This window comes from Gymnoscopelus microlampas (genome assembly GCF_963454915.1).
Source record: "Gymnoscopelus microlampas genome assembly, chromosome: 8".
Lineage (NCBI taxonomy): Eukaryota > Metazoa > Chordata > Actinopteri > Myctophiformes > Myctophidae > Gymnoscopelus > Gymnoscopelus microlampas.
The window spans coordinates 2,823,500-2,850,080 of NC_139945.1; the positions used below are offsets into that span (position 1 = coordinate 2,823,500).

The 26,581-nt window shown below is 41.6% G+C and overlaps 1 protein-coding gene and 1 long non-coding RNA gene across 2 annotated transcripts in view; one reads left to right on the forward strand and one right to left on the reverse strand.

Annotated features, from left to right (window-relative positions):
• The window catches only part of LOC311050915 (NACHT, LRR and PYD domains-containing protein 3-like), a 178,796-nt gene that overhangs the window by 34,602 nt on the left and 117,613 nt on the right, over window positions 1–26,581 (reverse strand). The window contains exon 16 of the mRNA XM_084065145.1: window positions 20,051–20,218. Coding sequence (XP_083921271.1) covers window positions 20,051–20,218 — 168 coding nt within the window. The remainder of the gene's footprint in view (window positions 1–20,050; window positions 20,219–26,581) is intronic.
• Window positions 14,061–26,581, forward strand: part of LOC311050943 — an 84,971-nt gene continuing 72,450 nt past the window's right edge. Inside the window, exon 1 of the long non-coding RNA XR_014601343.1 lies at window positions 14,061–14,092. This is a non-coding gene — a long non-coding RNA (uncharacterized lncRNA). The remainder of the gene's footprint in view (window positions 14,093–26,581) is intronic.

The following is a 26,581-nucleotide window of genomic DNA, read 5'->3' on the forward strand; positions in this document are numbered from 1 at the left end:
GCGATTTATTGCGATTTTCTTCCCCAAATCACTTTGCTTTAATTATACTAGAACATTTTAATATAATATAAACCATGAAAAGTTGAATCATACACTTCAATGCAGCCAGATCATGTCAGGCAGTCTTTCTGACATTGATTTCAGACAAATTGCCAGTGAAAAAGGTACTAACTTATAATTTAATTTATTTATTATTTTTTTTCCAAAAATTTTAATATTTTGAATCGATTTTTAAAATCGTGGCATTAAGAATCGCGATTTATTCATGAATCGATTTTTTTTCACAGGCCTACTCGTCACCGATGATGAACGCACCGTAATGGTGCAAAATACGCCGTGAACGTCCCAAGCTGGCGGATAAAAGCAGCCCAGCACAGGGCACCAACCTTGGGGGCTTCACCAAACGGCGTGAGACAAAAACGTCGAACCCCCCCACCCCCCCAAAAACTGTACGGTGGGCACCATGCTGAACCCCCCCCCCCCGTTGACAAAACGGCACGGGAGCATTTATTTGGTTCGCACCAAGTCACATCTCCAGGTGCTCTTCTGGGTACTAGACCTAAAAAGTTATGTGCACCACAGGTTATTGAGTAACAATGAATTGTGACTGCGTGCTGTTTGTGTCTTAATGACTGCTATGTCCATAAGGTCACTTGTATGATTCAGACTTGTTGATAAGGAGAAATCGATAAGGAGAAATACCCCCTCCCTCTTTTTTTTGTATCCCTTGGGAACGGCCAACACGTCTCAAAAGTCTCTGTATTTCTCCTTTATGTTATCCTGTTCTCAGCCTATAGGCTGGCAGTAATATAGCATCCATGCACGTATTCAATAAAAGTTCACATAAAGACAGCTCTTGCACATTGTTTATTTCTCAGAGCATTCTAGTGATCATAATCATATGATTTGAGCCACATCAGACCCTAACAAGACAGCTACGCTGTCAGAAGCAGACTGGAGCCCATTAAGACCCTATAGCCTGAGTGAGACCCTATAGCCTGAGACCCTATAGCCTGAGTGAGACCCCATAGCCTGAGTGAGACCCCATAGCCTGAGTGAGACCCTAAACTCAGTGAGACCCTATCCACCTTATTCCTGGCTTTCTCCAGGGCGCCACCATTGCCTCTTACAGGGGGGAAGAGCTTTTCCTCTGTGTGCTGCTTCATTCAATATCTGTTCACTTCCTCCCTAGTAGGCTACTGCAGGTGTAATGCAGGTTATCAGTGTGTTAACAGATTTAGCAAAAGTTGCCAGATTTTGCAAAAGAAACAAGCGGCCAGGTCTATGAAAACAAGCCCAAAAGCAGCAACTAGGCTCAGTTTTACCACTTTACACAGACTATTTGAAAATAGCACCTCAACAAGCTCACAATGCACACGACACGTGTGCATTGTGAGGCCCCTAGTATTCTATAGGGGCCCCATAGACACTTACAGTATAAGCTTTAGGGCTGTGTGTCTGTGAGGCCCCTAGTATTCTATAGGGGCCCCACAGACACCTACAGAATGAGCTTTAGGGCTGTGTGTCTGTGAGGGAATTATTTTAACAACACAAATCTTGTATTGCGGTCTCTGGCACCACACATTTGCAGATGTGGGTCTGCGACTCTGTGGACAAATACATATTAATCTGGGGGTCCTTGACATGAAAAAATGTGGGGACCATGGTTTTAAAAACATTAGAAAGCAAGCCCAATTAAGCAACTACACTTTTTTTTTAAAAGGCCCTAAAATTGCTTATTATAAGCAGACATGGCAACACTGGTAAACAGGAAACTCATTGATATGGGGCTCCCCACCATAGATATAGAAACCTAGATACCTCATTGGCCTCTACAGTTCATTGGAGCGACGTGCTTGGTATGGTGGCCACCATATTTCCGGGGGACGGGCACTGGCCAATCACAGCGAGTTGACTACTGGCCAATCACAGTGCGTCTTTTCCAGGACTTGTCAGAATCTAGTTGTCCCGCCCCCACCTTCCTCTGATTGGCCTACCGAACGCCCCCTTCTGTGACGCACACGGAAGTTTCCAGCTGGCCCCCACAAGCATAGAGGAAGCGGAAGTGCGTCCGAGATACACACGCTTCAGAGCCAGAGGAGGCGTCTACCTTTATATGTCTATGCTCCCCACCTCCCCTACTCCCCTACCTGGCCACACCCACAGTGGGCACGGCCAGGCCCACAGTGGGAGTGGCCAGGAATAAGGTGAATAGTCTGAGCAGGGGTCCGTGCTAAGCGAGTGGGCGGGGCCTCACTCAGACTAGGACCTCCTTTCGTATATTCATACTGATTATTGATAGGCTGTGATGGTGACCCACAGTATATACATACTGATCACTGATAGGCTGTGATGGTGACCCTACAGTATATACATACTGATCACTGATAGGCTGTGATGGTGACCCTACAGTATACTGATCACTGATAGGCTGTGATGGTGACCCTACAGGTCCTTGTCTCTTCAACCGTCTGACGCTTGGTCACATGTTGCCCAAAATCATCACTGTCACATGACCTGGGTGTGAGAATGTGTGGTAGGAACACACACACACACACACACACACACACACACACACACACACACACACACACACACACACACACACACACACACACACACACACACACACACACACACACACACACACGATCACAAACTTATGACAGACACACACAGGCGTAATGGAGCCCTACTAAGGTAAAGGTCCTACACATTGGTACAGAGTATTACAAAGTATTAAAAACACTCACACTTCATTCCACTGTATCCATTAGTCCCTCTGGATTGCTGTGCTGTGTTTCCTCTCCTAGTGTTGTGTTGCTGTGTTGTGTCAAAATGGAGGTTGAACACAGAGTGTTTCCTCTCCGACTGTTGCTAGGCCACACCTACTAATAATCTCCTACTAATAATCTACCTCACACACCTGTATGTGACCTTTGATCCTCTCTTTTCCTGTAAGTCAGCAGGTCTCAACTCTGTGTGTGTGTGTGTGTGTGTGTGTGTGTGTGTGTGTGTGTGTGTGTGTGTGTGTGTGTGTGTGTGTGTGTGTGTGTGTGTGTGTGTGTGTGTGTGTGTGTGTGTGTGCTCCCAGGTGTCCCCAGCAAAACTAGTTAATATGGCGTCTCAATCATTTTAACCACTTTAACCATATTCTGTACTTTGGCTATATTCAAAAAAAGCAGATCTCCAAGCTCACAAGGCCTCATGGTGCGGCGCGTTGTGAGTTTAGAGCTGCTGTTTAATGTGACTGAGGTTTCTAAAGAGCACAACGTCAGCTTGTTGACTGTGCAGTTTGTATGATTTATTATTTATCACCAGACTGTTACTTATGGACCCACTGTCAACCACTTCTCTATGCCACGCCTCTTTAATCAGCCCAGGGACCCCTTAGCTGAGAGAGAGATGAAGCAGGGACCCCCTTATCTGAGACAGAGATGAAGCAGGGACCCCTTAGCTGAGAGAGAGATGAAGCAGGGACCCCTTAGCTGAGACAGAGATGAAGCAGGGACCCCTTAGCTGAGACAGAGATGAAGCAGGGACCCCTTAGCTGAGACAGAGATGAAGCAGGGACCCCTTAGCTGAGACAGAGATGAAGCAGGGACCTCTTAGCGGAGAGAGAGAATAAGCAGGGACCTCCTAACTGAGAGAGAGACTTGACTCAGGGACCCCTTAGCTGAGAGAGAGATGAAGCAGGGACCCCTTAGCTGAGAGAGGAAGCAGGGACCCCCTTAGCTGAGAGAGAGAGAGAGAGAGAAAGAGAGAGAGAGATGAAGCAGGGACCCCTTAGCTGAGACAGAGATGAAGCGGGGACCCCTTAGCTGAGAGAGAAGAAGCAGGGACCCCCACTACATATTGTATATCATTGTGTTGCAGATTAAACTTTTTCATAGATTTAATATTCGTTGAATTCATGTTCATGTGTATTTTCTGATATTTAAAGGATAGTTCACCCAATTTATTTATTTTTTTCCTATGGATTACTCACCCCATGGAGACTTGAATTCATGGATATTTCTTAGTTTTTGTCACTTTCCTAAGCCAATAATTTGATGACCAGCGGACCGGTACGCAGCGGTTCCGGTAGGAGATACAAAGGAGACTCTTTGTGTCTCCTACCGGAACCACTGCCTACCGGTCATCAAAGTATTGGCCTGCATGTGTTGGCTATAGGTTCATTGTGGGACACTTAACTTACTTACTTGGTGCAATGTGGTGTGAGTTTATAGAGCTGATATTACATTTTATCACGGTATCAGACTCTAATGGGCACAAAGTATCTTTGTGACTGAGACGTTTTTTTATGGGCTGTTATCACCAGACTGTTAATTATTGACGAACTGTCAACCAATTCTCTGTGCTATATGCAGATACCTCAATCAGAGGTCGCATTAGACCGGTAATTGCCGCTTTCTTTTATATATATAATTTTTGATTTTATGGCGAGATATTTTCGATTCTACGACCGATGGCCACCATGAGACCAACTGGTGTAATTCTTTTTTGAATAATTTCGCACTAAATTATGAACCTCCCCTCCAAGTCTTGTAACTCTAGCGCTTACGGTGTCTGAGAAAAAAATGCTTGAATGGGAGTTTTTTCATTTTCCCATTGAAATGAATGGCAAAAATGTAATGCACTAATAAATCCATATCAATTAAACTATGTAACCAATCTCTTAGCAAAGTGCAAGCACAGGATTCCCGGTGAAGCCGGTCGTTTTGACAAACGAGTGTGTGCCGCAAAAACGGTGGGAGAAATACCGCGCTAAAATCAAGTGTACGGGGAAGAATAAGATGATCTATTAAATGAGTAAGTAGAACGGCGTTCGGGCACAGACAGGATTAAAACACTTATTTATGACTTATATACAAGCTCACCGTGAGCTTGTAGATCGGCTATTTTCACCATATATATGTATTAATTCAGACAGGGGTCTGTGAAGAAATACAATGATTTGACATGCACATGTTTGAAAACGGTTTCAACAATAATAAAATCAAAACATTAACTACACTTTAAAAACAAGCCCAACAAAAACACAACGCGCAACAACCAATATTTACAAGCAACTTTACAGGAAAAACAGGCCAAAGTCGCTTATAATAAGCAGAAATGGCAACCCACAAATCAGATGCGCACACTACAGCGTTTTCAAGCCCTGGTGTGTCACCGTCTAAAGGCAAAATAAAAAGAGAGAACGCAACGACACTTTGACGTTTTCACTAGAGAGCGTTGTCATGTGGCCTCAATTAAGTCAACTATGGCTAAATAAGGCCTGTGAGTAATCTATATAATTACTAAAGGAATAAAGAAGGATAAAGGAATTTCCAAACTGATTCCACTATATTTCACACACAGGCCCAATTCTTTCACAAATCACAAAAAGACGAAACATGATACAAATATGAACATGAACACCCCCCTCCTCTACAGCGCTTGGCACCTTCCCAATCAACAGGATTGCCCTATCAGCACTGCAGAGGAGAGACATGTGACCCATAAATATAAATATGTGACTTCCTCACAGCGTCAATAAATAAACATTTAAAACCCTTTTAGTCCTGTGGTGTGTTACTTAAACATGTCATATGCACACAGAGGAAACATAACAACACTATTGGACTGTCACTTCCAATCCAGCTGGTGGTAATTTTTAAACTGGAGTTTGAAGTTACGATGGGTTTGTATAGGAAGAGGGCGTGTCTGATTAAATTAATATCAACTATCTAAATACTGAATCAAGCAACTTAAAAACTATCTGTGGTGAAACAAGTACATTTTGAATTCCAGACGTTTACTTCTAACAGAGTAGTTCTACATTGCAGTATTGATTTGTTTACTGGGTTAGAGTCCCCAAAACAATTTGGGGGCCCCAACCCCTTGTTTGGTAACCACTTTTTAAAACACATAGCCTACACATTTGACCACATCAGACAGACAGACAGACAGACAGACTGTTAGGATCCTTAGTCTAGGGATGAAATGACCGTGACATAAGGTTGGCAAGTGAAATGTAGTTTTATTGGTTTTGACCCTTTTTTGATTATTGACAGAAAGTGACACAGAATTCAGACAAAGTATGTGACAGTTAACTTAAAGTATACAAACTTATAAAGTGACCCCAGTGCAAATCAACAAATCAATATAAGGAGCTAATCTTTTCTTTTTAACCCCTATCTAGCCTAACCTCTACCAAATTAAAATTACATTAATTCCCTAATCTAAGATAACTTCTCTAATCTAAACTGAAACAAAATTCAGTAAGATATTCACAGAAAGATCCACAGAAAGATATTCACATTTTAACTTGCTCTTTCATCATAGAAACAAGTGGGCTTAGAACCAAAAAACATCCATGTTCTCTGGGAGAACGTACTTACTTTCCACCACTGGTAATGGCAATTCAAAAAGCGAATATGTTTTATTTATTTATTCATTTTCATAAATAAATATTGTATTGTGTAGCCCCGCCCAGTGTTTCCCTTTTAGCTCGCGACCCAAAATGATTGATGTCTCCCCGGGACCCAAGATGCTTGTGAAAATAGCAGATCTACAAGCTCACAATGTTGCATCATTGTGAGCTTGTAGGTCGGCTATTTTCACTACTTCTTTGTAAACATAAAGTTTTCTAATTCAGAGGTCTTCAACAGGGGGTCCCCAGAGTTACTACAGGGGGTCCCCCAAATCTTTGTGTGATATGATTATTTGTTTTTACATTAACCACTTGAACCCTAGCATCCCTTTTCTGAGGAGGACTTTAGCCAAAAATATTTTTGGCAAAGAGTTTTAGGTGTGTAGAGGGAAAAATGAGCAGCAAAAGTGTATCTGAATCACAATTTTATACAATATAGAGTAGGGGGTCCCTGCTTCATCTCTCTCTCAGCTAGGGGGTCCTTGGTCTGAAAACGTTGAAGACCCCTGTTCTAATTTATGGAATATCTTTTATTTTTTCCTTTTTCTTCATTCATGACATTATTTTGAAAAATCATTGCATTTGTTCCTAATTCATGAAAAATGTTGCGGAAAATGTTTTGAAATAATCAAAAACAAAATGTAGGAAACTAAAAAAATAAAGGGATAGTTACTCATGACCCATAAACATGTGTCCGTGACCGACTGTAAAAACCTCCAACAGATTGATAATCATCTCTCTATCAAACATTTCTCCTTTCTTCTGGTCAAATCTAGGCTACTATTTAAAAAAAAAAAATTACGTATAATCCATTTATTTTTCATACATTTTTGTATTGTGCATAATATTCAATTCGATAATTTGCATATTTCAATCAATTAGCTATTATAAAAGCAGTACTGTGCGACTGCAAACACATAAACATTAACACATTTTATTAACACATTAAACACAGCGATGAAATTAAACAAATACAATTGAGGCAGATAGGTGCATAAAAACAGGCAGAGTATAGCATAGATAGGCTTTATACCTCGCCTATTATAGTTAGTCAGTCAGTCAGTCAGCCAGCCATATACAGTACAACTGCATTTTACCACAGGTGCATTGAACACAAACGGCCACTAGAGGGCGACTAAACTCCTTTAGAATGTATCTTGAACTCTGATCTACAAGCTCAGAAAGCATCGTGATGTGTTGTGAGCTTGTAGATTTTCAATATTTAATAAAAAATATTATAATTCTTTTAATATTAGATTTCTCCTATAATGACCAAAATAGGGATGTCAGATGGGAAGCGGTTAATAAATCATACAAAATCTTCCCATTCGACAAATACAATAAACATGATTCAAGTGACAGTTTAGGAACAATTGTTTTTTTCCAAACAAAAAAGGTTGACTTTGCAGGCTGAGAGAAAAAAACAATAAAATATACATTGTTTAAATGATTCTGGACTCATGACATGAAAGAGGAAAAGAAGTCAGATCTCCTTGAGGTCACACAACTCAGCAGTGATGGTTCCAGATAGAGGACATCAGTGGTGGAAAGTAACTAAGTACATTTACTTAAGTACTGTACTTAAGTAACATTTTGAGGTATTTGTACTTTACTTGAGTATTTCCAATTTCCAATACTTTTACTTATACTCCACTACATCTCAGAGACAAATATAGTACTTTTATTCCACTACAATTATTTGAGAACTTTAGTTACTAGTTACTTTTCATATATAAATTATATTATATAACATACTTTAATCACTTTACCCTTATTTTATACCTAGGCTATTTGAAAATAGCCGATCTGCTATTTTCAAATATTTTAGTACATTTTGATGCCAATACTTTTGTACTTTTACTCAAGTTTTAAATTCTGGACTTTTACTTGTAATGTAGCAGGGCCATGTAAAGCAATGACTACGCCACACACACATATAGGAGTGAGGGATCCTTTAAACACATTAACCATCTATCTATCTATCTATCTATCTATCTATATATGACTGAACAAGGTAAGGTCAGCAGGAAGGTACGGGTTCAGAATGAACAGAACCAGAGGCTGATGTATCAAATGTGTCAAGTTTATTCAACAATTGGTATAAAAATAGTCAGGTTAAAATACAGAAAGGAAGAAAGCGGTTAGTATTAGAGTTCTGCAAAAGGGACTAAACTCAAGAGGCGAAGGGGCAATAAGGGTAAGGGCTTCGGGGCCTCTAAACTAAATATACAGAAATTAAACAAATCAAATCCAAATAATGCAAAACCAAAAGAAAATAAAGTAAATAAGTAACCAAAAGCAAATCAGCAAATAAGCAAATCAAAATAAACTACAAATAAGCAAAACCAAAATCATGCAATGCTACTTAATGGTATACAAATCAGCAAATAAGCAAATCAAAATAAACTACAAATAAGCAAAACCCAAATCATGCAATGCTACTTAATGGTATAGCTCTGTCCTCAGTCAACCCTATTGCACTCAGTCTAAATAGTGTGTGTGTGTGTGTATGTGTGTATGTGTGTATGTGTGTGTGTGTATATATATATATATATATATATATATATATATATATATATATATATATATATATATATATATATATATATATATATATATATATATATATATATATATATATATATATATATATATATATATATATATAGCACGGTGGGAAAAACAGTGATGTTAGTTCAGCTCCTACAAAAATCAAATAATAAAGCCTTGGACCAACCCTCCAACAATTCATCCCAATTCATCAATTCATTAGGCTCCTATAGCAAGATGACAAAATACGGCAAAATAACAAACATACCCAAATAGTCAATATATGCTCATGGCTCCAATTGATAAAGGCCTGCACAGCCACAGGGTACTGCTGCTCAAAGGACCTGGAGGCTTCTGGAAATACAGATATATATTAGTATAATTAACAACAGGCCTAATATTGTCAGCCTATCTAAACTCATATATACTATTGTTACAATGAGTTATAAAAACCTTGTCATTTGTTTTAGATTGTCTTACCGAGAATTAGTCTGTACCCCTCATGCCTCCAGGTCTCTCTCACAAACACTCAAACCAGGCTTCTGGCTAGACAGGAGGCCACAAACCTGGCCACCCCTCTTTATGCACTTTCCTTAAAGGGCCAGTGCTACACTTGTAACAAAGTATTTCTATAATGCAGTATTGATACTTTTACTTGAGTAAAACATTTGAGTACTTTTTCCACCACTGGAGGACACAGATTAAATGCAGCATGGAGGTTGTGTGTGAACATGGTGTGGACCAGTGGAGGAGGTTGTGTGTGAACATGGTGTGGACCAGTGGAGGAGGTTGTGTGTGAACATGGTGTGGACCAGTGGAGGAGGTTGTGTGTGAACATGGTGTGGACCAGTGGAGGAGGTTGTGTGTGAACATGGTGTGGACCAGTGGAGGAGGTTGTGTGTGAACATGGTGTGGACCAGTGGAGGAGGTTGTGTGTGAACATGGTGTGGACCAGTGGAGGAGGTTGTGTGTGAACATGGTGTGGACCAGTGAAGGAGGTTGTGTGTGAACATGGTGTGGACCAGTGAAGGAGGTTGTGTGTGAACATGGTGTGGACCAGTGGAGGAGAGTCATGGTGTCAGACACACTGTAGAACATACAGTACATGGGCAACTGGCGGCCCGGGGGCCACATCCACGGCCCCCCACCTTCACTTATGCAGCCCGCAGGTTAATATCAGAATAGTGATATATTATTGATTTCAGCTGTTACAATTCCAAACATCCAAACATGACCCGCTTTAATTACTTCAGTCTATATTAGTAGCTTAATGACTAGTATTACAATTCTATTGTTTTTTTGAAGTCCAATGTACTTGTATTTAAGTTCATAAAGTTAACATAAGTATAACTAAATGCATTTGAAATTAAACACAACTTTTACTTTTCAGGATTCCAATTCAAAAACAGGAAAACACTATTCAGGATTCCAATAAAAAAAAAACTAAAATAGCAGATCTACAAGCTCAAAACGCGTCGCACTGCGACGCGTTTTGAGCTTGTAGATCGGCTATTTTTGCTACCCTTGTGTGACATAGAATGATGAAGTACGGCATTCATTTACTAAAAAAGTTACGATAGGAAGATAAGAGGTTTCTTTACAGTATATGCAATGTGTCCCTCTGGAGTGAGTGTGTAAATATGGTGGCCCTCTATATCATCAAAGTTGCATCACCCCTGCTGTCTCTGCACTGTGTTTTGTGCTAGTTTTGTTTTTTTGTTTTTGTAATTCTGGATCAATCAGTGATGGATGAGGACATAGGAGTCAGAGACAATATTCCGGGTGGTGATGGTAATGCTTTAATGCAGTGGTTCTCAAACTTTTTCATGTCAAGGACCCCCAAATTGACACTTATTAGACCCCCATTTCAAAAGATATGCCAGAGACCCCCATAAGAGAAGATTTGTTACGGCTCTAGCAGTGATTCTCAACCATTTTCATTTCAAGGACCCCCAGTTTGACATGCATTAGAGAGGCTACAGACATGTAAAATCTATGTCAATTTAACTCTGAGAGTGTACAAATGGAGCCATATGGACCCGTTAGGGTCCATTTGGTTCCATTTGTACACTCTCAGAGTTACAGACCCATAAGGGTCCATTTGGTGCCTAATCTATCATTTAGCTGGGGACCCCCTGGAACTCCCTCAAGGACCCTGGCGGTCCCCGGACCCCACTTTGAGAACCAATGCTTTAATGTACGTGATGAAATAATGGGGAGAAGAACAATAACTCTGCTACGGTAGCTCTGCCACAAGGAACACAGGGATCACACCAATAGTTCACCCATTAAGACCGGGAACTCATCTGTGTGTCATTTCTAGATTTCTTTGGCTTTTCAAAAATAGCAGATCTACAAGCTCATAGCACAGCCGTGCTATGAGCTTGTAGATCTGCTATTTTTGAAAAATCTTGAACATTTGTGCAAATCTTTAAATGTATGTATTTCAAAGTGAATATTTGTAACTAAAATCTTTGCTTCTGGGGGATTCTACACTCTTCTAAATCCTAACAATTTTTTGAAAAAACTTGCTATATCAGTGGTTCTCAAACCTTTTTCATCTCAAGGACCCCCCAAAATTATATGTATTTGGCCGCGGACCCCCACCTCAAAATATGTTGTTCCAGGGACCCCCCAGAAGCAAAGATTTGAGTAAAAAATGTTCGCTTTAAATATATATATATATATTCAAAGATTTGCACTAACGTTCAAGATCTTTCAAAAATAGCAGATCTACAAGCTCATAGCGCGGCACTCTGTGCTCTACTCTTTTTTGAACAACCAAAATATAAAATAATGGTTAAACATGGTTACACAGATGATTAACTTATTATGAGGCAGAGTTTAGTCCTGATAGATATTGTTTTGGTTCAGTCTGTCTGTTATGATTCAGCTTGTCCTTACAGCAAGCTAGATTAAAGGGATAGTTCACAAAAAAAAAAAAATCTATGGATTAGTCACCCCATGGAGACTTCAATTCATGGATTGTTTTTTTAGTTTTTGTTAAACAATGACCTGGTCATCACATTATTGGTTCTGGAATGGATGAAAAACAAACACATCTCAATGAATTTAAGGCTTCATGGGGTGTGCAATATAGTCAGTGGTGTAAAGTGGTGTAAAGTAACTACAGTACATTTACTCACAACACAATTTTGAGGATTTTCACTTTACTAGAGTACTAGAGTTGTCAGTACTTTTACTTTTACTCCACTACATCTCAGAGGCACATTATACTTATACTCCACTACAATTATTTGAAAACCTTAGTTACTAGTTACTTTGTAGATTTTGATTAATATTACACAACATACATTAACCACTTCAGCCGTATTATACATTTCGATCATTTGAAAAATAGCAGATCTACAAGCTCACAAGCTTGTAGATCTGCTATTGTCAAAAGATTTTTATGGGATACTCGGCATGATGAGTACTTTTACTTTTGTACTTTAAGTACATTTTGATGCCAATACTTTTGCACTTTTATTCAAGTAATGTTTGATTACCAAACTTTTACTTGCGACAGTGTAGTTCTGCATTGCATTATTGATACGTTTACTTAAGTAAAACATTTGAGTACATTTGAGTAACACTGGTAATAGTTGATAAAACTATGTCAATTTCATCCAATCAGGAGAGAGAACAGCTTCAATTGTAGTGTTCCAGTTCCGATGGTGTCTGCTCATGTGTTTGTGTCATCACTTCAAATTTCACCTGTTTATCCTGTGTCCTGTAAGTAGTTCTCTCTCCTCATTGGATGAAACTGTAATCCCAGCCTGAAAATGTGTTTTGAGTTTACTAAAGAGAGACAACCAGTGGCGTGCACAGACATTTTGAGGGGCAAGTAAATTATACTTTTTTTTGTTTACTTGGTCTGCTCTTTTTTCCCTCTACACCTATACCTCTTTGCCTAAAATAGCCGATCTACAAGCTCACAACGCCTCGCAGCGCGAGGCGTTGTGAGCTTGTAGATCGGCTATTTTTGGCTAAAGTCTCAGAAAAGGGATGCTAGGTTTCGAGTGGTTATGGTAAAAAGAAAAATCATATCACATAAAGATTTGGCGGACCCCCTGTAGTAACTCTGAGGACCCCCTAGGGGTCCCGGACCCCCTGTTGAAGACCCCCATGTAAACTGAAAAAAGGGGCACTTCTGGTAAAGAGGGCAAAGGGCAGGTGCTCTAGCGCCACCTAGAGTCTATCTGTGCACGTCCCTGGAGACTCCTGTTACTGAACATGTTGTGTTAGTCATTATCACAGCGTGTATAGTAACCAATGGTGGTCGTGGGTCCATAATAAAACACGTCACTGATGGAGTTTAGTCAGGAATGAAAGGCATATTTATTCTGCACATGCTCAGAGTGCATTAGCAGACAGAGTGTGGCACGCAGGCACGTCATGACGTCACAACAATAACATGGCTTTATGCATCATTATGTTCAATACTCAACACCCTCCACTCAAACACATATTTGAGTGTGTCATGTCATTTTAAGATTTCTTTGGCTATTCAAAAATAGCAGATATACAAGCTCAAAACGCGTCGCGCAATTTTTTTACATAAAGAAATTATATGCACGTGTGCGTGGGTATAGTAATAAGGGTATAGTTATAGTATACCCTCCAAAAAAATCTAGAACACACCACTGGGTGTATGCTCCTTATAAATTACATTCTCTTATAAAGATAGAAGGATTGCACTTAGCAAAACAAGGTGACTTTCTAATTGTGTTTATTTGAAACCATGTGACAAAGCAGGTAGACTTTACACAGGGTACTATATGGCTGCTCAAAGCATTACATAAGAGTAAATAAGCACACCATTGTACAACCATCTCACCATCAACACAACACATCAATACAATCATATGTTATTAATACATAACATTCGATCAAATATATGGCTTTGATAAGTACAATAAATGAATAAAATCACAAGCCATTACATACCATTTTATCAAATATATGCCTTTGTTAAGTACAATGAGCAACAAAGGCATTAAGATAATCTTACAAACAGAAATCATAATGACCAGTTCTTCTATTACCCTATTATGAGGAAACTTTGTCTGTCTGTCTGTCTGTCTGTCTGTCTGTCTGTCTGTCTGTCTGTCTGTCTGTCTGTCTGTCTGTCTGTCTGTCCCCATCCATTTTTCTCCTCATAGGGTTGACAAATTTGTTCTGACCTAGCCACTGGCATATAGTCATTAAAAATGTCCCCCAAATTTAACCACTTGAACCCCAGCATCCACATTCTGGGGGGAAAATTAGCCAAAAATAGCCAATCTACAAGCTCAAAACGTGTCTTGAGCTAAAAAAAAAGAAAAAAAATCAAGAATCAAGAAAAAATATTAATCAGACTCTGTTCTGATCTGTTCTGATCGTATTTGAGTATAACATGTGTGCATATCCAAGCATCATGAATGAGGTCCATTATCTCTCCTGACACAGAGACACTGAGGAAGCAGACTTAGTATAAAACGCTGGGTAGAGGGGTTGACTGAATGTGCTGTGGAAGGTGTACAGGTGTGTCAGTGTGTCAGAGGACACTCTGTAGAAGGACAGAACCCCAGCAGGGCAGTCCAAATACACTGCTACTCTGTGGGAGCCAGAGGGGCGGACAGGGAGGGCAGTGTGCCTACTATTGTGTCTGACAGTGTATTTGTTAGCATCATGGTAACATTTCAGAGTCCAGGACTTGTCATCACATCCAAAATCCCTTACTATCATGTAGAATTCTCTGTAAATCACTGCTATGTCAACTGTTCCACTCCACTCTACCTCCCAGTAACAGCATCCAGTCAGACCCTCTGTACACATAACAAATGGTTTGTCATCAAACCTGTCAGGATGAGGAGGATACGACTGAGCCTGGCTCACCCATGTCACCTTTCTGTTGTTCTCAGACAGACAGAGGTTTCTGTGTGCTGTGTTGGTGTCCAGTGTGAGAGGATGGAAATCTGATGAGAACATAAGTCAGTAAACATTATAAATATAATTTGCTCGCACGCACGCAAGGGATCCATCATCCAATCATCAACAATATCACCATCGTCATCATCATCAACCTTTATTTGACTAAACAAATTCATGCAATTTGTGAGATTGTAGATCAGCTATTTTTGCTATTTTTGAAATGTAGCTGATCTAAAAGCTCACAATGCATCACGATGCAACACTTTGTGAGCTTGTACTGTTGGTTGTCTATTTTTTAAGTACTAGATGTTCAGGCCGCTACGCAACCTTCACATCCAGTCCTACATTGAGCTGATCACCGAGTTATGGACATTTTTCCTTTCTTTTATTAAAATTTAGAGTAGCCAATTATTTTTTTATAATTTAGTAGTTATGCCAATTAAGGACGTAGAGCCGTCGTCCTACTCCTCCCACCCAACACTCTCTGCTGACAGGTGCCGTCCCAGCCAGTAGGAGTATGTGTAATGATCGATATCACCCTCCCCGTCCCTCAATCAATCAAAGGTCATTCATAATAATACCAGAATTAAATAATTCATAATAATATAATGAGTAATTACATAAGTTGGAAAATATAAGATATAATTCAAGCAGGATAAACAAACTCATTCTATAGGCCTATTCCATAATCAAACCAACAGGAAATAGGCATATCTTTAGAATAGGATTGCATCCAATATTATCCAATGATTTTGGAATCTCGGAATGATTTAAATAATATATACAAACATTGTCCATTTAAGCAAAGCAATTTTATTTGTATAGCACATTTGTTGCGTCTGAGGGCTTTTTTTGAGCGGAGCTCTTGCCAGGGGTGAAGTGCTATCGCCAAACCAGTAAGTCAGTCAGACCACTTGAATGAATGTATTTTAGTTATCACAGTTATCTCACAACCTCCCACTTGAATCAGTCCCTGTGGCAAGTAGATGATCACTAGACTCTTAATCCATGCGCTCCATGTATCATGGGATCGAATTCCACTGCTGACATGGATTTTGCAGTGAATTTATTTTCTCAAACAAAACGGTACTTTTACTGAGGTTAAGGTTAGGAATAAGGTTAGGGTTAATAGGCATAATTTTACTGAGGTAAATGTCATTTTTATTTTTTAGGGAAGGGTTAATCCTTTTGTTTTCTTGTGTCATGTCAAATGTGTGTAATGTTATATGTATACATGGCTGTTTTGGGTCGCAAGACAAATTTCAGTGCAAACTGACAATAAAGTATTATCATATTATCGTATCGTAACCTGACTCAGCAAGATGGGGGCGGTAGGCTGTGAAACAAAATGTGTGTTGGAAGCTTCTTCCATTTGGCGGAGTCAGGTTACCATGAAACACAGTTGTGTTTAAAGAAACAATTGCTTTTGAATTCATCCTAAGGTCTTAGCTCTACTGAAGAGTTTTCAGGAGAGCATCCAGGGAGGGAGAGACCAACAGAGTATAAAAAAGTGTATAAAATGTCAATATGGGATACTGACAGACAGACAGACAGACAGACAAACAGACAGACAGACAGACAGACAGACAGACAGACAGACAGACAGACAGACAGACAGACAGACAGACAGACAGACAGACAGACAGACAGATACTCACATCCTTTAAAGAGTTGAGGTTTCAGGGTTTCACACTGTAGGAAGTAGAACAACAATGCAGACCAGTGGTGTAAAGTAACCAATTACATTTACTCAAGTTCTGTACTTGAAGTAACATTTGTATCTCAATTGTAACACGTACTGTAGTCACTGTACCTTATCATTGTTCTAGTCACTATGATATCAACCTTATTCACACTCCACAAATAAAGCATCTCCACAATATTCATAGTATAATGATAAATAAATGATGAAAATAAGTTTTGTAAATGAATCTGACCGTAGAGTCACCAGTCTACAAAGAGGATTCTTCAGTGCATCACACAGCAGATCCAGGTCCTCCAGGTCCAGCCCGTTATCGCTGAAGTCCAGGTGTCTTAGATGGGATGGATTAGAACTGAGAGCTGAAGCCACAACTTCAATGTGTTTCTTCTGGAGGTCACAGCCAACAAGTCTGCAATGACAGATTAATGTAAAATAAGAAATGATCAAACAGATCAGCCAAGTTCACTGTCAAGGAAGTTAACTAAGGGCGGATTCAGGGGAGGCATGCGTTAATCCGACAGACCTTTTCTCCGACTATGTGGCATCCGCGTGCGGTTAGGGTTAGGGTTAGGGTGCGGGTTTGGTTCGGGTTTACTGTTGTCGGAGCACTGCGCTGTCGGAGGAATGCGCTGTCGGACTAACGTATTGCACCCGGATTCAGACTGGGTCCGTTTGAATCGAAGCGTTCCCGAGTACGGTTGGCTTCTCCCAGCTGGCCAGCATTCACACTGGCCAAAATCCTTCCGTACTCGAGACCATTTCATGCAACAGTAATGGTAAATATGTGCCTCATGGGGGCGCTGTGGACTATGGGGCTTTGGGAGACACAGAATGTCATTCACAGAAGAAAAGTCACTTGTGAAGAAAAAGTGAATAATAAAGTTTGACTGTGTTCCTGACGTTGTCTGGAGTTATAATAACAACAGATCAACAATACACAACCAAATAGTGTGTGCATTGGTGTTTGAAACCTCAAAATGTAACGTCGTATCATCTCTGTTAATATGATATTGGCGTCACGGACGCATCCTTGGTATTTTAGCAGTGACGTCACAGACTAATCCTTAGTATATTTATCCTTATATACGCGTTCGCTACACATGTGTTTTTTGTTTATGTTTTTTCACGGCTCACGGTACTCAAACACCAGCGGGATTATTATTTCTTGTCAACATTCAAGTAGACCTATGAGAAGGTATAACCCAGCTAAAATAATGTGTCATTATAAAAATATATAAATGCTATATGATTAGCAGTCCACTTCCTCCTGTTGGTACGGATGGATTCACATTGCATCGTTACAGATCCAACTACGCATGATCCGGATCCGAGACTACCTCCCCAGGTGGTTTCGGGTACGGTATGGCGATCCGTTTCGGGGAACGATACGCAACGTTCACACTATCACAACATCAGTCAAGTGGTCCAGGGTGCGCACCCGGGACCATAGTGTGAATCCGCCCTAACAGATCGTCTATGTAGTTCTCCAGACATTAAAGGGATGTTTCCCTTTAAAAAAAAATGTGGGTAATTTTATCGTCTACTCAGGCTTTTGTGAGCACTACGGACAGTTTTTAAGTTGCTTGATTCACTATTTAGATATTTGATATTCATTTTATCAGACACGCCCCCTTCCTATACAAAACCCAGTGTAACTTCAAACTCCATTTAAACCATGTTAGATTCTTCGGGAACACCCGTCCTTGGTTCTGGTGACTGATATAGTCCTTCTAATGTGTGAGGAGGCGCGTTTTTTCTATTACCCTTTTCATTTATTTTGAATATTTTTGAGGGATTTTTTTTTTTTAAATAAAATAAATGAAAAAAGTAATCGAAGAAACACCGCCCCCTCACGTATTAGGAGGGCAAGATGAGTCACCAGAACCAAGGACGGGTGTTTTTGATGAATCTAACATGTTAAAAAATTACAATGGATTTGTTACAATGGATTTGTATAGGAAGGGGGGTGTCTGATAAAATTAATATCAAATATCTAAATACTGAATCAAGCAACTTAAAAACTGTCTTGGGGAGTCACAAAAGCCTGAGTAGACCAAAAAATGACCCGATTTAAAAAAAAAGTGAAATATCCCTTTAACAGGATGTCAGTAAGAACAGAGAACCAGAGAAGTGGAAGACAGATGTAAAGTTGTCTCTGTAAACTACAGCAGCGGTTCCCAAAAACAAAACACCAATATTTGAACAGGGGACCCCCCACCCTGACAAGCACTTGGAATTGTGGGAGTTGAGGATTTATATTTAGTTTGACTCGGTTTCACAGATAAATACTGTGAAAATAGCCGATCTACAAACTCAATTTTGGTATTAAAAAGGTCTTAAAAGTTCTTAAATTGTAATTGCTGCATATTAAGATAATCATCTGGGAACCCCCCAAAATAATTTGCAGACCCCCCTGGGGGAACCACTGTACAGCAAGCAACTTGCATTGATGCATTAAGTAACTTGGTAATTCCTCATTAAAGTGAGTAAACCTAAGTAATGACCATAAGCTCAGTGTTTAAAAGAGCATCCTCTGTACACCTTCACTAATGCTCTCCTTGGTTTAACTGTTGCTACACCTGTCAACCTTTCACTGCAACTCCTGTGCTTGTAGGAACAGAGTGAGGTAAACGGAGGGTGTGTGCACAGTTGCAGTGGTGCAAAGTAACTAAGTACATGTACTCACTGTACTTAAGTACAATTTTGAGGTGTCTTTACTTTACTGGAGTATTTCCAGTTTTCAGTACTTTTACTTCTACTCCACTACATCTCAAAGGCAAATATTGTACCTTTTACTCCACTACAATTATTTAAAAACTTTAGTTGATAGTTAATTTGTAGATTTTGATTATTATTACAAAACATACATTGCTTGCTGACGAAGGCGGCCGCACACACACGCCTTCGCTTCCCCGCAACCCCCCGGACTTTTACTTGTAACAGAGTATTTCTATATTGCAATATTGATACTTTTTACTTTTTTAAGTAAAACATGTGAGTACTTTTTTTCGAATCCCTGGACCTCGCCTCACTTCACCTGCCCAGCCAGATAAACTTCAGCCTTAGTTTTTGCCCGTTCCTTTGTTATATTTTTACCTACTTCTACCTTTTTTTGTGTTTGCTCTGCTTTGCAGGCATTAAATACTTTGATTTTTATCGTATTCCTGCCTCTGTGTTTGAGTCTGCGCTTGGGTTCAACTTGACTGTTCAGTATTAAAAGAAAGAAAGAAAGAAAGAAAGCAAGAAAGAAAGAAAGAAAGAAAGAAAGAAAGAAAGAAAGAGTGAATGTATCTCAATTGTAATTGTAACACATATTGTAGTCACTGTACCTTATCATTATTCTAGTCAAAGTGTGTCACTATGATATCAACCTTATTCACACTCTACAAATAAAGCATCACCACAATATTCATAGTATAATCACATGATAAATAAATGATGAAATAAGTTTTGTAAATGAATATGACCGTAGAGTTTCCAGTCTACAATGAGGACTCTTCAGTGCATCACACAGCAGATCCAGGTTCAGCCCACGGTTAGAACTTAAGTCCAGGTGTCTTAGATGGGATGGATTAGAACTGAGAGCTGAAGCCACAACTTCAATGTGTTCCTTCTGGAGGTCACAGCCAACAAGTCTGTAATGACAGATTAACGTAAAATAAGAAATGATCAGACAGATCAGCCAAGTTCACTGTCAAGGAAGTTAACTAAGTTCTCCAGACATTAAAGGGATATTTCACTTTTTAAAAAAGGGTAATTTTATTGTCTACTTTTGTGAGCACTATGGACAGTTTTTAGGTTGCTTGATTCAGTATTTAGATATTTGATATTCATTTTATCACACACGCCCCCTTCCTATACAAACCCAGTGTAACTTCAAACTCCATTCTTCGGAAACACCTGTCCTTGGTTCTGGTGACTGATATTGTCCCTCTAATGCCTGAGGAGTTTTTTTCTATTACCCCTTTCATTTATTTTAAATATTTTTGGGGGATTTTTTTTTTAAATAAAATAAATGAAAAAAGTAATCGAAGAAACACCGCCCCCTCACGTATTAGGAGGGCAAAATGAGTCACCAGGAACAAGGACGGGTGTTTTTGATGAATCTAACATGTTAAAAAGTGGAGTTTGAAGTTACAATGGGTTTGTATAGGAAGGGTCGCCTGATGAAATTAATATCAAATATCTAAATACTGAATCAAGCAACTACAAAAACATGTCTTGGGGAGTCACAAAAGCCTGAGTAGATGATAAAATTACCCTTTTTTAAAAAAAAGTGAAATATCCCTTTAACAGGATGTCAGTAAGAATAGAGAACCAGAGAACAGAGAACCAGAGGACAGATGGAAAGTTGTCTCTGTAAACTACAGCAAGGGTTCCCAAACTTTTCAGGCCGCGACCCCCCACAAACAAAACACCTAACCCAAAAACAAAACACCAATACATACACACTCACTCACACACACACACACACACACACACACACACACACACACACACACACACACACACACACACACACACACACACACACACACACACACACACACACACACACACACACACACACACACACGCACTTTTAATTCCGGACTTTTACTTTCTACATTGCAATATTGATACTTTTTACTTAAGTAAAGTATGTAAGCACTTTTTTTCCACCACTGCACAGTTGTCTTGTCTTGTAATGTGTCTGTTTAATTTAAAACTTTTTACAACATCACAAATCTATAATAATAATAATAATAATAATGCATTTTATTTATAAAGCACTTTACATTTTTTCAAATCTCAAAGTGCTACAGAGTTAAAATCAAGGCATAGCGGGAAATCAAAGAGAAAGTGATAATAATAATAATGAAAAAACAAGTACATAATAATAATACAGGTACATAATAGTAATAATGAAAAAACAAGTACAGGAGACATTTCTAGACTAAAAATGGGTCTAAAACAAACTACAACTAGGGCACTGACAAAAGTACAAAGATCACAGTAAGATTAAAAAAACGCTTTGTTAAAAAGGTGCGTTTTGAGTCCGTTTTTAAAACTGTCTGTGGACTGGGGCGCTCTCAGGTGTACCGGGAGGGCGTTCCACAGACTTGGGGCTGAGTAGCTGAAAGCCCGGTCGCCCATTGTGCGCAAGTTGGTGTCGGGGGTGAGCAGAAGGTTGGTGTTGGATGAGCGGAGGTTTCGAGAGTCTGGTTTTCGATTTAGGAGTTCTTTGAGGTAGGAGGGGGCATTTCAATAGAGGCATTGGTGAGTGATGAGGGAGATCTTGTATTCAGACCTGAAGGTGATGGGGAGCCAGTGGAGTGAACGGAGGATGGGAGTAATATGGTCGTATTTGCGTATTCGCATCAGGATCCTGGCGGCGTAATTTTGAATATATTGAAGCCTTAGTTTGGAGGCTCTTACTGGGGATTCCAAAGAATAGGGCATTGCAGTAGTCCAGCCTGGAGGAGACGAAGGCGTGGACGAGTTTTTCAGCATCTGGCAGAGTGAGTGTGGAGCGGAGTTTGGAAATGTTCCTGAGATGAAAAAACGATGTCTTACAGAGATTTTGGATGTGTGCCTGAACATGTAGTTGTGGGTCCATTTTAACAACTAGGTTGGTGACTGAGGATGAGAGGGTTTGATTGTGACCGGAGAAAGAGATGCTGGTTATGGGGCAGGATTGGATCTGGTGGGGGGTGCCAATTAACATAGCTTCTGTTTTTGAACTGTTTAGCTGAAGAAAGTTGAGGTTCATCCACGCCTTGATCTCCTCCAGGCAGGCCGTCAGGGTGGATGATGGACATACTGCTGGCTGGTCTGCAGGGGTGGGGAAGGAGGTGACGGTGGTTGGGTTTTGGGTGGTGGCTGGTCTGCGGGGGGGTGTGTTGATTTTTAGATATAGCTGGGTGTCGTTAGTATAACAATGAAAGGAGATGCCGTGCTTGGTGATTATGTGACCGAGGGGGAGCATATAAAGAGTGAACAGAGTGGGGCCGAGTACGGATCCTTGGGGGACGCCGCAGGTGACAGTGTGTGTCCGGGATTTTTCCCTTCCCAAGGAAACGTACTCGGACCTTTCGGAGAGGTAGGAACCAATTTAAAGCGGAAACTGAAAGACCAATTTGATGAAGGCGGGTGAGGAGGGGTGTCATAGTGAACTGTATCAAATGCTGCGGTTAGGTCAAGGAGGATGAGGAGAGAGGGGGAGCCGACATTAGCTGCCATCAGCAGCTCATTTGTGACACGGATGAGGGCTGTCTCCGTGCTGTGGGCTGCGCGGAAGCCGGACTGGAATTTCTCTGCTATGCTGTTGATGTGGAGATGATCCTGGAGTTGGGCTGCTACCACTTTTTCTAAAACCTTGGAGATGAAGGGGAGATTTGAGATGGGCCTATAGTTTGCAAGATTGTCCGGGTCTAATGTGGGTTTTTTGAGCAGGGGTGTGATGATGGCAGTCTTGAGTGCAGAGGGAACAAGGCCAGACTGGAGTGAGAGATTTATGATTTGGGTTATGAGAGGACTTAATGTGCAGGTGTAGAGTTTTATTAAGGTTGTGGGGAAAGGGTCCAGGGCGCAGGTGGAGGATTTCATCTTATTGATGATCCCCTCAACCTCTCGCTGCGTGGTGGTGGCGAAACAGCAGAGAGGCTGAGAGATCACCGGATCGGGGGCGGGGGGGGGCTGGTAGTGTGATGGAGCTGGAGAGTTTGGAGCGGATGGTGTTGACTTTAGTATTGAAGAAGGTTAAGAAGTTATTGCATTTCTCCTCAGTGCATTCTGTGTTAATGGGACATTGTGGTTTGAGGAACTGGTTTACAGTGGAGAAAAGCTGCTTAGAGTTTCCAGGGGTGTTATTTATGATGTCAGAGTAATATTTAGAACGGGCGAGTTTGAGGGCTTTAGAATAGAGCTTCTGGTGTTGTTTGTAGATCTGTTTGTGTACTGTGAGACCGGTGGCTTTTAGACGCCGCTCAAGAACGCGTCCTGCTGACTTCATTTTACGCAGCTCGGAGGTGAACCATGGGGCTGAGAGTGAAAAAGTGACTGTTCGTGTTTTGGTTGGGTCATGGAGATCCAGGAGAGGGGTCAGGGAGTTATTGTAGTAGTCCACAGCTGTATTTGCGGTTTGGAATTTTGCGGTGGAGAGATGGTGGAGGTCCTGTGTTATGGAGTCTGGGTTTATGTTTTTAATGTTCCTGAAATGTATTTGACGTTTGGGTTTGATGGGATGGGGTAGGAATGGAAGCTCCATTGCGATGACACTGTGGTCTGAGATGCCAAGGTCATACACGGTGAGGTTGCTGATAGGGTTAGAGTGAGTGATGACAAGGTCCAGAGTATTTCCTTTGGTGTGAGTGGGGACGTGAACATGTTGGTGTAGGTCGAGGCAGTCCAACAATTGTTGGAGGTCCAAAGCAGAGGGGCAGGAGGGTTTATTGACGTGAATGTTGATGTCGCCTAAAATGACAAGGTTGGCAGTAGTTGCGCAGAGGGTTGTGAGAAGGTCCTGTAGCTCTTGAAAAAACGCTAATGTGGGTTTGGGTGGTGGCCGGTAGATCAGTAATAGTGTCATGGGGGATGGTGGTTTACAGGTAAAAGCCAGGGATTCAAAGGTAGTGTATATTGGTAGGGGGAGGGGGGACAGATCCAGGTCAATACGGTGGAAGATTGCTAAACCACCTCCACGGCTGGTGTTACGGGCTTTCTCAAGGTATTTGTAACCAGGGGGACATGATTCATTTAATGCCTTGCAGACACCCGGCTGCTGCCAGGTCTCTGTAAGACACATAAGGTCCAGTTTAGATGGGCATTATGGACGGTAACTTGAAAATGCTCTTTTAAAAAGCTCGCGCCCATGTCGTTTAAATGAATTCCGTCCCATTTAAACGATACGTTCATCGTCGCGGATCTGGTACAGCCTGGTTATCCTTTCTTCCAGCTCGGACACCTTCAGGGTCAGGCGGAGGCAGCTGTCACAGTCGGAGATGGAGGTAAGTGCTGAGGGCATGTTGCTGGTTGTGGTGGTGGTGGCGATGATGACGATGAAGATGAAACCTAAGGGAGAAAAATAGCTGTGGCCTGTAAAAGTGTCTTTGATTATGGATAGAGAGAGTTTGCAGTGGGAGAGAGCTTAGCAGGCAGCGGCTCAGGGTAGGACGTACCCGCAAGGGCCACAAAAGTGGCCCACCGTGTTGTATAAGGTATAATAATTATGTTATGGACAGTAGTCAATCGATAGGTCCAGGGAACGAGACTTGCCTGCCAGGCCCAGAGACTGGGCCTATTGCGGTTGATGGGTCTTAGATGGTTTCTTCTCTGTCTGTAGAGCAGCTTGTGCTGTGGAGCTGGGTAGCCGGCTAGCTGTCAGACTGGCTTGCTGTGAAGCCGGTTAGCTGTCACCGGCTAGCGGTGTCGAGTCCACGGGAGCAGGGATCCGTATTTCTCGCGAACAGAGTGGCCGATTTTAAAGATTAATTTACCAACGTGTAGAAAACAAGTAAAACTAAACGTGGCTTAGAGTAGAAAGTGAAATTTAATGTTAGAAAAGGTTAAAACGTATTAAAAACGGCAGCAGTACTGGACGCTGTTTTTGCTGGTGCTGCTAGTACTCTACACAGAGAATGTTCTGTTTGGGACCTGAGATCACATGTTGGGGTCCCGGGCATAACATGTATTCAGGTGTACATATCACTTGTGTAATATTGTGTGTGTGTGTGTGTGTGTGTGTGTGTGTGTGTGTGTGTGTGTGTGTGTGTGTGTGTGTGTGTGTGTGTGTGTGTGTGTGTGTGTGTGCGTGCGTGCGTGCGTGCGTGCGTGCGTGCGTGCGTGCGTGCGTGCGTGCGTGTTAAGTATGTTTATTCATGTTGGATGAATGCATGTAGTATATAAGTGAAAGGTGATTTAACATGTTGATATTCACATGACTACTAACCTGGCTGTTGTGCAGTTCCTCACAGCTGGGATCAATCTGTGTCGCCCCTCCATGTCTGTGTTGTATTTGTTCAGGTCCAACACCTCCAGAACCTTCTCTGACATCTGCAGCATGGTGGCCAGAGCTGAACACTGGGTCTGACCGAGTTTCTTCCCTGATCTGCTCTCTGACTCCAGGTACTGTTGGATCCCGTGACTTACTGAGGAGTCGTTCATCTCCATCAGACAGTGGAAGATGTTGATACATCTGTCAGGAGAGAAGCTGCCATTAAGCTTCTTCTTCAGGTTGTTGAGGTCTCTCCATCTGCTATCTTGCTTGCTGGCGGCGATCATGGAGATGGCGAGGACGACGACGTCGATGGCGACGACAGCGACGGCGGTGATGATGGCGACGGTGCCGCCGATGGCGGCGATGGCGCGGATGACGACGGCGGCGATGGCGCCTGTGGTGCAGCCAATGGCACCGCAGATGGCGCCGCGGATGGCGCCGCGGATGGCGCCGCGGATGGCGCCGCGGATGGCGCCCACGGGCCAATCGATGAAGCCGCCGATGAAGCCGCCGATGAAGCCGCCGATGGTGGCCATGATGGCGATGCTGGCGATGGTGACCTTGGTGATGGCGCCGGTGATGGCGTTGGTGATGGCGCCGGTGATGGCTCCGGTGCTGGCGCCGATGGCGAAGCCGACGATGGCGAGGCCGACGATGGCGACGCCAACGACGGCGAAGCAGACGATGGCGAGGGCGCCGATGAACTGTGTCCAGCGGACTTTGTTATGATCAGTGACCATATCCTTCAGGTTCTTTATGGCTGTCTGGATCTCCTCTGGACTGTTCTCTGTCTGACCCAGCAGGTCTCCTAACAGACTCTGGTTGGACTCCAGTGAGAGACCATGAAGGAAGCGAACAAAGAGGTCCAGGCGACCATTCTCACTCTGCAGGGATTTTTTCATAGCAGCCGTCAGGAAGTCAGAGAGGGAACTGTCACTGTTGTAATCATCATCTTCCAGGAATGTCTTCAGGACCTCCATGTTCCTCTGCGTGAAACAGTGGTACAGGTAGACTGCAGCCA